The sequence below is a fragment of the Apus apus genome, chromosome 2 (assembly GCF_020740795.1).
Source record: "Apus apus isolate bApuApu2 chromosome 2, bApuApu2.pri.cur, whole genome shotgun sequence".
In the NCBI taxonomy this organism is placed as follows: Eukaryota; Metazoa; Chordata; class Aves; order Apodiformes; family Apodidae; genus Apus; species Apus apus.
The window spans coordinates 145500287-145512751 of record NC_067283.1 but is presented as its reverse complement, the minus strand read 5'-3'; the positions used below and the strand labels follow the sequence as shown (position 1 = coordinate 145512751).

General features: G+C 39.2%; 1 protein-coding gene across 3 annotated transcripts in view; it reads left to right on the top strand.

Annotated features, from left to right (window-relative positions):
* The window catches only part of WASHC5 (WASH complex subunit 5), a 28730-nt gene extending 17402 nt beyond the window's left edge, over positions 1 to 11328 (top strand). For 2 of the 3 annotated variants that reach the window (XM_051611094.1, XM_051611093.1), the window contains exons 15-29: positions 164 to 274; positions 390 to 530; positions 2441 to 2521; positions 3143 to 3244; positions 3871 to 4050; positions 4710 to 4834; positions 5244 to 5406; positions 6314 to 6416; positions 6511 to 6590; positions 7781 to 7884; positions 8436 to 8565; positions 8680 to 8776; positions 9166 to 9319; positions 9556 to 9643; positions 10902 to 11328. In XM_051611094.1, the coding sequence (XP_051467054.1) occupies positions 164 to 274; positions 390 to 530; positions 2441 to 2521; positions 3143 to 3244; positions 3871 to 4050; positions 4710 to 4834; positions 5244 to 5406; positions 6314 to 6416; positions 6511 to 6590; positions 7781 to 7884; positions 8436 to 8565; positions 8680 to 8776; positions 9166 to 9319; positions 9556 to 9643; positions 10902 to 10958 (1716 nt within the window). In that variant the 3' untranslated portion in view covers positions 10959 to 11328. Of the gene's footprint in view, positions 1 to 163; positions 275 to 389; positions 531 to 2440; positions 2522 to 3142; positions 3245 to 3870; positions 4051 to 4709; positions 4835 to 5243; positions 5407 to 6313; positions 6417 to 6510; positions 6591 to 7780; positions 7885 to 8435; positions 8566 to 8679; positions 8777 to 9165; positions 9320 to 9555; positions 9644 to 10901 lie in introns of those variants that run through there. The other variant, XM_051611095.1, reaches the window with a different exon arrangement.
* The last annotated feature ends 1137 nt before the right edge of the window (positions 11329 to 12465 follow it).

Here is a 12465-nt window from a genome sequence, read left to right as displayed (position 1 = left end):
TTCTTTTTTTTCTGTTGGCAAACCTTGTGTTGTAGCACTGCTCTTCAGGAAGAATATAGTGGTTTGAGTTGTAGGTTAAGAGCCTGAGTAAGAGAGTTCCAAGCATGAAATTTCTATTAGAAAAACAGTCATGTGAAGTTAAAGATGTTAACTTTATTTCTAGCTTGCTTCTGCTCTTGACCTGCCACTTCTCCGCATCAATCAAGCAAACAGTCCTGATCTTCTCAGTGTATCACAGTATTATTCTGGTGAACTGGTTTCCTATGTTAGAAAGGTAGGCATTGGAAGAGAGGTTGTCTTGTTCTCTAATTGCTTTTCCTTAATTGAAGGCTCATTGTTTTTAATATGAATATACTGATTGTATATTGTTTCTCCTCTCGTTTACAAAGGTTCTACAGATAATTCCAGAAAGCATGTTTACATCTCTTCTCAAAATTATAAAGCTTCAGACTCATGATATTATTGAAGTGCCTACTCGCCTTGATAAGGACAAGATAAGAGATTATGCTCAGCTGGGACCACGATACGAGGTGCAGTTAAAATAGGGAATTATGAAAAAACATACCCTGTAGGCAGCCAACTTCAGCCTAAATTGAAATAGGTGCTGCTCCACAGAGTTACACTTTTTTAACAGTGAAATTGGATTTGGTGACTGAGTAAGAATTAAAATTTACTAGTGTTATTGTGAGTGTTCCTTAGGTTTCATGAGGATACATGAGTAACTCTTCCTCTTCTGTTTGTAAAAGTTTAAACTTTTGATCTTGTAGAAAGAGAGGAAAATTAAGTATATTTATAAATTAGGGCAAGGATTTTTGGATTTATTTAGATAGAAGGGGAAAAAACCCTCAAAAGCCGAGTCTGAAATGAAGCTCTCCACATTTGGAATGCTTGTTCTGGGAGAAGGTCCAAGACCGAACAATCCAGGAGGGTTAAGCTTTTTGCTGCCCTCAAATATGAAGGCAGAACAGAGGCACATTGATTTGATCAGATAAAGCTGCTATTATCAATTGCTTTTTGGCTGTGGGTTTTTTCCTGCATTGTTATCAGTCTGGAAGAGTGAGCAAGCATAAACATAATTTGTTTTTATTTTCAATAAAGGAAGATGAGGAATCAGGTGAGGTGCAGAGAAGGGCAACTAGGCTGATCAGGGGTCTGGAGAACAGGTCTTATGAGGAGAGGCTGAGGCAGCTGGGGCTGTTCAGCCTGGAGAAGAGAAGGCTGAGGGGAGACCTCATTGCTCTCTAAAACTACCTGAGAGGAGGTTGCAGTCAGGTGGGTGTTGACCTCTTCTCCCTGGTGACCAGCAATAGGACAAGAGGAAATGGGGTCAAGCTGTGCCAGGGGAGGTTCAGGTTGGATATGAGGAAAAATTTCTTCCCAGAAAGAGTGGTGAGGCATTGGAACAGGCTGCCCAGAAAGGTGGTGGAGGCACCATCTCTGGAGGTGTTCAAAAAACAGGTGGATGTGATGTTTGAGGAGATGGTTTAGTGGTTAGGGGTGTGTAAGGCTGATGGTTGGACTTGATGATCTTGAAGGTCATTTCCAACCTTAATGATTCTGTAAAAAAAAACTATTAACAAAGCCTGAGTAGGCCAGTAACTTTTTCCCTCAAAGAATATATCTTTTAGCTCACCATTTATCATTTAAGATGCCAGCTTTTTCTGACAGTTTTTGCCAAAGTGCTGGTTTGTTAGGTGTTTTATACAAACACAAGCTGTGGTCTCTGATAAAGCAGATGTTCAGACCTGAACACTAGGTTTAGACTCCCTCATTTACTTTGTAAAGTCTGTTAATTTTGTGCAGGGGTAGGAATGAATGAGGAGGCAATATTCAGTAATAGCTATTTTATTTTGAGGAGGTAGAGGGAAAACTATATATCGATCAAAGAAGTTTTTCTCTTTTGATTTATGTGGAATTCTAAGTCTGAACAGTGTTGTCTCTGTTCTCTGTTGTGATTGTCTGAAAGGTGAAGACTGTCTTGTCTGAATTCTGACCATAAGGATGTTAAACTAATAATTCAAGTGAATGTGCTACTGTACTGCATGAGTGGAAGTATTGAAATGGACTCATAGTTGGCAGCAGGCTTGATTATGGAATAACTGCTTCGAGCTTTGTCCCTAATCTGCTCAAAATACTGACTTAGATTTTGTTCATGATGTTTTGAACACACAATACAGCTGGCGAGGCCTTTCCTCACATAATTTCTGTAAAGCCACTGAGTATCTGTTCTTTCCTACTGGTAATACAGCTACATTGATCTAATTAAAAGAAAGATCATTATTGTACTATAAGTCTAGAAGAAGCTTTAAAATTGAAAGGATATCAGTGCAAATTACTTTAATCTAAAACCGGAATCTATCACTGGAAAATGTATTTCTTTTTAGAGCAATTATGTAAAGGTATTGAATCACTTTAATATATTTTATTTTCTCTATTAAAGGTTGCCAAGCTAACCCATGCAATTTCAATCTTCACTGAAGGCATCCTCATGATGAAAACCACTTTAGTTGGTATCATCAAGGTAAGGTTCTATTATTCCAGTAGGAAAAAGTCTCATAGCAAACCTTAGCAAAGTTACTTCAGCACACTAAGCAAGACCTTGAGGAAAAGAGAAGAAAAAGGAAGTTTGCATACAAATTTTCCGACAGTGATGCCTAACTTGGCATTCAGATAAGAACTGTATTATTTAAGGTTGTTGAGAACCCACAGATCTCATTGTACATAGATTCATCAGCCTAAATTGACACTTTTGTTATGACTTATTTCTACTGAAAAATTGACTGCAAGCTTTTCTAAAGAGCTTTTCTTCCATTGGCAGAGACCTCTTCCTACATTGATACCTCTTTCAGAACTTCAGGAGCAAGCATTTTTGAAGAAATACACACTTCTTAATACATTCTGGCTGTTTATAATTGTACAGCATTGGATCTACAAATCATTGCCATTCAACTTAAATGATTCCTTTGTATCTGGTGGATGTATTTAAATATTTATTATTTGGACAAGCAGTGGTAGGAAAGTGCAGCTGTTGGCACTGTTTTTCTCTTACATCCTAAGTGCTTAGTACCTTTCTTGTTACAAACCAAGTCCATTATATTTTTTTAATACCTTCTGACTTTAAGAAATTGGTTCTTCTACTTAGGTGGATCCAAAACAGTTACTAGAGGATGGAATAAGGAAGGAGCTGGTAAAACGGGTAGCTCTGGCACTTCACAGGGGACTCATCTTTAATCCTAGAGCCAAGGTGTGTAACAGCTTGATTTGATGTTATTTTTTTATATATCTTGCTTTTGCTGCAACCTCTTATTAGGCTACCCTCTAGAAAATAATACTTTTCTACTGATTCTTTATTGAAAAATTTCACACTTTTTGAGCTAGAAGTAAGTTTGGAAGCCTTATTTGATGTTAAAAGGAGTTTATAAACTGTTAAGAATACATAGAATACATAAGATTTTAAAACATGCCTTTATTCTCTCGCCAAGTGTCCTATCAATTCTGAGTTTCCAGATATGTCATTGTCTGGCAGAAATGATCACAACATATGACATGTATAAGCCAGGTAGACATAGAAGGGCAGTTACAGAATAAGGAGTGTGACTTCTTGTTTGGATCCTGCCCAGATGCATTAATCCTCCAGATCAATCAATAGTACCAATAAAGCCTAAAATAAACATTAAAAGCAGGAGGAATAAATACTCTAGGAAGAAGAATTACTTAAGATATCAAACAATCTTTGATAAATTTCTTAGTGTTTTTCAGTTCTGCCTGTAGTAAAGGGAAAGGTATTTAGAAGCCTTACACATTTTCATTGAATTGTATCTGCTAGTTTTGGTTTTATCTTTGTTTTGTTTTGTTTTCCCCCATCTCTAGCCAAGTGAACTGATGCCCAAACTGAAGGACATGGCAGCTACGATGGATGGGTTCCATCGATCATTTGAATATATCCAGGATTATGTCAACATATATGGTTTAAAAATTTGGCAAGAGGAAGTGTCTCGTATTATTAACTACAATGTGGAACAGGAGTGCAATAACTTCTTAAGAACAAAGGTGCTAATCAAAAATGAGTGAAAAGTTGATAAATGTCTTTATATTTGGACATTAAAGCTTGTGAATGATAGAATGTATCTACCCCACTGTGCACAGTTCATACTGTGGTGACTTCAAGCTCTTCTGGAATGGTTTCAGCATCCCCACTGTGTTAGTTCTACAGAATAGCAAAGTACTCCAAACCCAGAATATTTTAGTATCTCTTGCTAATGAACAGTATCCGTCCTCTCTTGCTTAAAGAAGATGGAAAGTAACTACTGAATCACAACAGTAGTCCTCTGTGAATCTGTTGTTAGCCATGAGAATGCAGGCTTTGAAATACTGCAGTAGTTACCAGATCTTTGTGATGTTTCACAAGTGGTGTGTGATCTTAAATTCAGCTCACAAGATGGTGGCTGGTCTTACTGCAGAAAGGAGCAGATGGAATTCGCAGCAGGACTGTAGGTAGTTCTCTCAGCCTCTGCCCTTATCTCCTGCTTGCTCTTGGACATAAGACTCATTCTCCTCTTTGCTTTATTATGTTTTGTAGTGTTCTGCTGTATGGAATTTATAATACTGTTATACAGTGCACTACTTTTAAGTTAAAACTAAGGAATAAAATTTCTAAGCGAATTAAAAACGTGCAATGGTAACACCACAAATTGCAACTTATTTTTCAGATTCAAGACTGGCAAAGCATGTATCAGTCCACTCATATTCCTATACCAAAATTCACACCTGTGGATGAATCTGTAACATTTATTGGTCGGCTTTGTAGAGAAATCCTGAGGATCACAGACCCAAAGTACGTATTCTGTGTCACCAGCTGTACGACAGCATCATGCATTGGACTGGTCCACTTCCACCATATACAAGCATATACATACAAAAATAGATAACAAATAGTTTTTCCTTAGCTATCATATCACCATCTTTATCTAAAACCAAATTTATCAAATCCATCCTGTACGTTTTAAGTACTAGTCTAGGAAAGTTGTGATTTTAGTCTAAGAAGGAAAATAGTGTGTTACACAAATGAAGAGAGAAGCCAGGGAAGGGTGACAAAATCCTTGTGGAGGGAGGGATAACTGAACATCACCTGAGATACTTAGTCTTTCTGGTCTCTTCCTGAATAAGATAACTCATTACTCAGATTATCACAGGAACTCTCTGCAGCTTATTCTGAAGTAGTTGTTTGTTTAATTTTTCATCAGGATCACATGTTACATTGACCAAATGAACACCTGGTATGATGTGAAAACTCATCAGGAAGTAACAAACAGTCGTCTCTTCTCAGAGATCCAAGATACTTTAGGTACCTTTGGTCTCAATGGTTTAGACAGGTTGCTGTGTTTCATGATCGTAAAGGAGCTGCAGGTAATTTTTCAACATCAGTTTCTCAAGTTCACAGTCCTTTTTTTGTTTAATAACTTCTAGTGGAATAAAAAATGGTTCATTTTTGAAATGGTAAATTGCAATGAGAAGCATTCAAAAAACATATGTTGAAACCCAAGGGTGAGAATGCCAGTTACAGGTATCATTATGAAAGTTGTTATTCTGAATAAGTGGTGCTCTTGGGTAAATGTTTAACACAGGGTCATGCATTACATTAAGTGTACTCTTTGTGTATACTCAAAAGTCTGATCTCAGGTCAACTGCTGTTTTTGTGTCTAGAGATCCACAAAGAAATATATGGTTTGGATCTACCATGATATAATAAGATAAGATAATAAGATCTCAGTTCTGTGTAATAACTTTTTCCCTAATACTTCATGTGAAAGCAAGTTAGTTGTTTTTTTGTTGTTGGTTTTGGTTTTGTTTTTTTCTGAGAAGAATCCAGTCCAGTAAGGATTGATGAAGACAGTTCTTCCTCAAAACTGAATTAATGGTTGTCTACAGTGATTGTTATGTATTGATGAGGGTAATCTAGAATCATTAAGGTTGGAAGGGACCTTAAAGATCAAGTTCCAACCCCCCTGCCATGAGCAGGGAACCCTTCCACTAGACCAGGTTGCACGAAACCTCATCCAACCTGGCCTTAAAAACCTCCAGGGATGGGGCATCAACAGCCTCCTTGGGCAACCCATTCCAGCTCCATCTTCTCAGTGTCCTAACACTGATTAGCATGCAGAAAAGCACAAAGTGTAACTACAGAATTCCTCAGCTCTTCATCTGTGGAAATATTCTTTCCCTGCTGTTAAAAAATATGGCTATTGTAGCACCAACATTAAGCATAGAGTACATGTGTGAGAATTTTACTTACTTACTTCTTTCTTTTATTCAGAATTTCCTCAGTATGTTTCAGAAAAATATTATGCGTGACAGGACAGTACAGGATACCTTAAAAGCACTTATGAATGCTGTCAGTCCTCTCAAAGGAATTATAGGTGAGTGCTTACTGGAACAAAGCCATTGTCTTTGTACACTTGTATTTATTTTTCTTGTTCTTTTTTTAATGCCTCACCCTTCTTCTTTCCTCAGCAAATTCAAACAAGGTTTATTCCGCAGCAATTGCAAAAACTCAGAAGATCTGGACAGCATATTTAGATTCCATAATGAAGGTAGGCTTACATGACGTAGTGATATGCAGAATTCACTCTAGGCTGTTTGGTTATGTACTTTAATATGCTTGTTTTGCAATGTTGTGTTCTGTTGACCTGGAATTCTGTATCATCGGAAATGAAGCATTGGATTTGTGAGGGCTCCAGAGCTTTGGACAGCTCACACTCCACAGAGTGCTCAGTGCTGAGATTCATATGTAATAGTTTGGCAAAACGGAGTCTGGCCCTAGAGATCAGATCTGGGAAGGCTGAGCTAGTGCTCAGGATCTGGACCTCTAAGACTTCCCACCGTGCCTTGTGAACATAATGCAACTAAGGCCAAAGTTTGGAGCAGTAGCATTTCCTGAGCTTGCCTTGTTCACACAGCAGACAGTCTGAGAATTTAAACAAGCTATCCCATTAACCTGTCTCTTGTAATGACATTTTGGGACCTGTTTTTCAGAAGGTTGTGAATGTTTATGTTACTGAAGAAAAAAGGTCAGGGAAGGAAGAGGAAGGCTGACTGCAACAAGTGTCTTTTATCCATGCCATCACTGACCCCGAGGTCTAGGGAGGGGTGGGGAAAAGGGTATAAATATTTTTACTTACCTGTGAAAAACAAGCAATAACTGGGATTTTATGTCTGCTACCTTTTTATTGCCTCTTTCACACTGCCTGTATTTGCTGCCATGAGCTGTGTATAAATCTTGAGAGCTGTGACCGCTTCTCTCCCTTGACTGCCCTGCAGAGCTGGGGTCTATCAGCTCTGACTGGAGGCAGTGAAATGGGGCTCAGTTACCAAAATGAGGAAGTAGCTCCAACCATTGTGTATGTCGCTGCTTTGGGCAGCCCTACAAAGGCTGTTAGGTGAAATGAGGACTGTGTAATCTATTTACACCTCAATGTGGGGAGGAACTTTACTGTGAGGGTGACAGAGCACTGGAACAGCCTTCCCAGAGAGGTTGTGGAGTCTCCTTCTCTGGAGACTTTCAGGAACCACCTGGATGCACTTCTATGTGACCTGCCCTAGGTGGTCCTGCTCTGGCAGGGGGGTTGGACTCAATGATCTTTGGAGGTCCCTTCCAACCCCTAACATGCTGTGATTCTGTAATTTCGCTATAAATTGTTACTCATTAAGTTTTTCCTTAGTTTGACTTTACTCTTCCTTCAGTATAACACCCTACCCTTTTTTCACTGGTTTGTTTCAACAGGTTGGTCAGATGCAGATTCTAAGACGACAGATTACCAACGAGCTGAATTATTCCTGCAGGTTTGACTCCAAGCACTTGGCTGCTGCTCTGGAAAACCTCAATAAGTAAGAAGATCTGCATCTATCACTGTGATGTAAAACTGATCTGTCTGGGGGGTTTTGTGGGTGTTTTTTGGTGGAGTGTGTGTGGCTGCTTGTGTTTGTTTGGGTGTCTTTTGTGTTGATGGTTGGACTCAGTGGTCTCAGAGGTCCTTTCCAACCATGACAATTCTGTAAACTATAGCAAAACAAGGAGTCTGATTGTATTTAGGCTTTTGATGATGACTATTTGAATTTTAACCCAACAAAAACAATAAAAATCAATAACTTGACAAGTAATATGTAAGAACATGCAAATGGACAATGCAGCTACCTACTTCATTTGGTTATCCTTGGATTTGAGGTCATATTTGGATAGAAACTGTGAAACTGTGTGGTGATGGTTTTGAAACAAATAAAAACATAGTCCAGAAAAGGTGGTTTACTTTTTCTTGTAACCATTTACAGGTTTTGTATCTTTGAAGTTTTAAAATTAATGTGATGTGTGGCACTGTGTAAGGTTTATTTTGGGATAGTTTTAACAAATATTTAATATAATGAATTTCTTTTCCATTTAGAGCAATACTGGCTGACATTGAAGCACATTATCAGAACCCATCACTACCTTATCCTAAAGAAGACAACACTCTTTTGTATGAAATCACAGCTTATCTGGAAGCAGCTGGCATTCACAATCCATTAAATAAGGTCAGGCTTACATTCCAATGCCTGGTACACTTTGCTTTTTCTATTTTATTGATTATGAACTGAGAAAAATTGATATATGGAAGAACTGTGTTCCTATTTTCTTTTTCCCTTCAGATCTACATAACTACAAAACGTTTGCCATATTTTCCCACTGTCAACTTCCTATTCCTCATCTCCCAGTTTCCGAAACTTCAGTACAACAGAAATTTAGGTATTATATAAGTTGTTGTTTGTCTAAACCTAATGAAAACCTGTGTGCAAATATCTGTAGAGAAGATAGTAGAATTATCTGCATAGAAAATACTGTTTCTGACTTCAGTCCATCATGTCCAGGCAGGTTTTTTATAATATTGAAACCAAATACAGTGAAATAGTAAACAGAATCCAAAGTTAGGATTTTCTCATTCCCTCCTGTGCCTTTGTTGTCATCATTAAGCCATTTACTATGGAAGAAATACAGTTGTTACATTAGCTTTTAATCTTTATGTCTGAGCAGAGCAAGAAACCTCATGAGATTGTATTAGATAAGTTTGCCTCTGCTATAAAGATTTATGTTTTGGTTTATAAACATGTTGGCTTGGGTTTTACTCTTCTGTGCAGGAGTGGTGTGCAAGAGGCCAGCTGATCAAATTGACTGGCTCCCTTTAGTTCTGGGACTCCTTACCCTGTTGAAACAGTTTCACTCAAGATACACAGAACAATTTCTGGCTCTGATTGGTCAGTTTATTCGTTCCACGATGGAGCAGTGCACAAGGTATCTGTGTTGTACTTTTTCCCCCAAGTATCACCTGTGTGAAGAGGGCTTCATTAGTATTATCACTGCTTTTTCAGTATGTTTTTCAAGCAGAGTATATGACATAGTAACAATATATTTCACTAAACAGAAGATTAAAATACTATTTCTTTTTGTAATGGAATTTTATGGTACCTAGTGGAAACAGTTATTTGAAGGCTGGCATTTTCTGATCTTCATGATGGTTTTAATTTTAGCCAGAAGATACCAGAAATGCCTGCTGATGTTGTGGGTGCCCTCATGTTCCTGGAAGATTACATTCGCTACACGAAGTTACCAAGAAAGGTAAGAAAGAATTCCATGTCTCCCTTATGTAGCACTGAGCAGGAGTCCTGTTCAGAGGAGCTAAATCTTGGTTTATGTTGGAGTTAAGTCCTAGCAGCTTGATCACATGTATCTACTCTGAAACATGGCATCATCTGTAAATGAATATCCAAAATAACTGACTTGCTAAACTTGTCCAGAAAGCAATATTGGCCCTTTTCAGATCTTCTGTAAAAGACTGCCAAGAGGAAGTGCAGATGAGAAATCTGTCACCTGATAGGAATGGCTCACAATGAATTCCTTTCCCTGTGCAAACTACAAGTTGTATTGCTTGCATACTTTGTGGAACTGTTCTTACACTAGTCATAGTATCCTTACAGAAAATCTATTTTCTAGAAAACAGAGGGGATAAATAAAAAAATAAAAAGGATTTCAACTTTGAATGGATTTAAGAGTCTGCTCCATTTAATCTTCAGAGAGTGTGTGTGTGTTGCTGGGGGCTTTTGAGAAGGGAAGATATAAAACAAAAGTTCTGAGATGTTGCAGAATTAAGTATTAAAAACTTAGCTTTTTTCCCTTCATTTAGAATACCGCTAATTAGCAAGGCTAAATTTTGGTGAAACACCACCTCCAGTCCTTGACTCCCTTGCTTTCCTGCCAAAACATGGCTTCCCTGGCAACTTCCTTATTTCCCATGCAAGGAAATTTCTGAAAGTTTGGGGTTGTAGAGAGACCTTATTTTAGGGTTAAATACAACTTAACTGCATTTGAAGACAAGATAGTATTTTTATGTGGTATTGAAAATAAGTCATTATCCTATTTGGTGTAGGCTGTACTTCAGTGAGTCCTGAGTTAATCCCAGCTAATAGTCATGACTTCAAGAAAGAGATTTTTCCAGTTTCTCTTCTTCCCAGCCCTCCATGCAATGCAGTGGGAGGTCCCAGGGCCAGTCTTGCAGCTGGTGTAGCTGGTATCTGTGCCAGCTTCCCCTTCAGCCTGGTGCTGTATGGAGGAACAGCAGAGGGCATCAGCCTTCTCCCATCTTACACAGTATTTGCAGTCAGGGCAGCTCCCTCACAGCTTGGGGCCTGCCTTACCTGCCTGACAGGGTGATTCCTTCCCTCCTTTGGGCACCAGGAACACACCTGGAAGCACATCCTAAGGCCTGGGTGCTGGTGTGTGCTGGACTTACAGATTAGATGTGCTTCTCAATGGACGAACAGAGGATAGGAATGAAAAATGCAGAAAATACCTAACTGTGCCTTCCTGTTTCCTTCAGGTTGTTGAAGCACATGTGCCTAGCTTCATTTTTGATGAGTTCAGAACTGTTCTATGAATATGGAGATGGACCAAGTCTTTCCCCCAAAACTGAAATGGGGAGGTGGGGCCTGAGGATGAGAGAAGTACAGCTTTTCAGAACTGTCTCTTTTCTGTGCTTTAGGGCAGTACCTACAACTGTCTCTACAAAATGTAACCATCAGCACTAGTCTGTGTAATTAACATGTTAAAATCTTGGCATGATATGCAATTTGTACCTCATCTGAACAGTTTATGTTTTGTACTGCACATTATAAATGCTGTATGTAATTGTTTATGTGTAAATCATTTAGGTTTTTGTTCTAAAGAACTATTTGTGGACGTTTGACTTTTGTATCACAAATGGACAATGAAACTGGGAATAAAGGTGTTGGATAGTTTGCCAGGAATGATGATTCCAAACTGTCAGTTTTTCTGTTAAAAGAACCATTAGTCAGAGTAAATACACAGTGAAAAGAAGTTTAGTGTCTGCTTCTGCACTACAAAAAGTTAATTTTCCTCAATAGAGGACAGAATAATAATTAAATGGACTTTTCAGCTATGGATATTTATGCTATTTAAAGGCACAAATACATGAAAAGTGTTGGGGACCAGGTGTTTATTCATGTAACTTTCAGTCCTGATGTGAAATCTTTCACACCTGACATAACTTTCTTGTTAGGGGCTGCTGTGGGAAAGCCAGTGGGGGATGTTAAAACTTGGTGATTATCAGAATGAAAAAGAGGAGACAAATTCAACAGTTGAAGGAAAAGGTGACTTGGAAAGAGCCTGGAATGCCTAGATATGGCAAACTTACCCCTTGTTCAAGAAGGCTAGAGCAAAGGAGAAGGGAGGAAGTGCCCCGGGTCACTGGTCCAATCTGCATCACCCTCTACAGAGATGTGTCCTCTTTACCTGCCCCTACATACACCAACCCTTTCACTGGAAAGAACAGGGACTGTGTGGCCCCTCTCCACTACAGGGGATAGTGGGAGCCACCAGGGAGATGGCCATCCACACCTTCCTCTTGGTCTGCATTACAGCCAGCTTAATCAATCTTGCTTACTGCTGCAGAAGCAACCCAAATTTGTGGAAATCACTCTCATTACCACAAAAATAAATAGATGAAGATTAATTAATTTGGGAGGAGGGATGGGAGGGATCAAGAAGTTACTGTAATCTTGCAGCCAGAAGGGGACCCACAGTTTTTTAATCAAGTGAGGATTATGAGAGTGCCTGAACAATAAGAGATTGTCCCCTGGTAGGGGAGAATACACTCATTGGTACCTGACCAGCTTGTGGGGTGGAGGGCTGAGGCTTCCACCACTGTGCTGACCCTCCACCAAGCCTATAACCTTAAAACAGACCCAGCTGCTGCCTGAGGGATCCCTGCACAGCACCACCATCCACAGCAGATGGTGTAGCCTCATGCTGACACCCCTGCCAGCTCTCCCTGCACCCAGGGGTGCATCCCACCAGCTCCTATGGACAATGTAGGCCCACATTGTTTAAGTGCATTCCCCAACCTGGTTCTCCTCTGCCAAAGG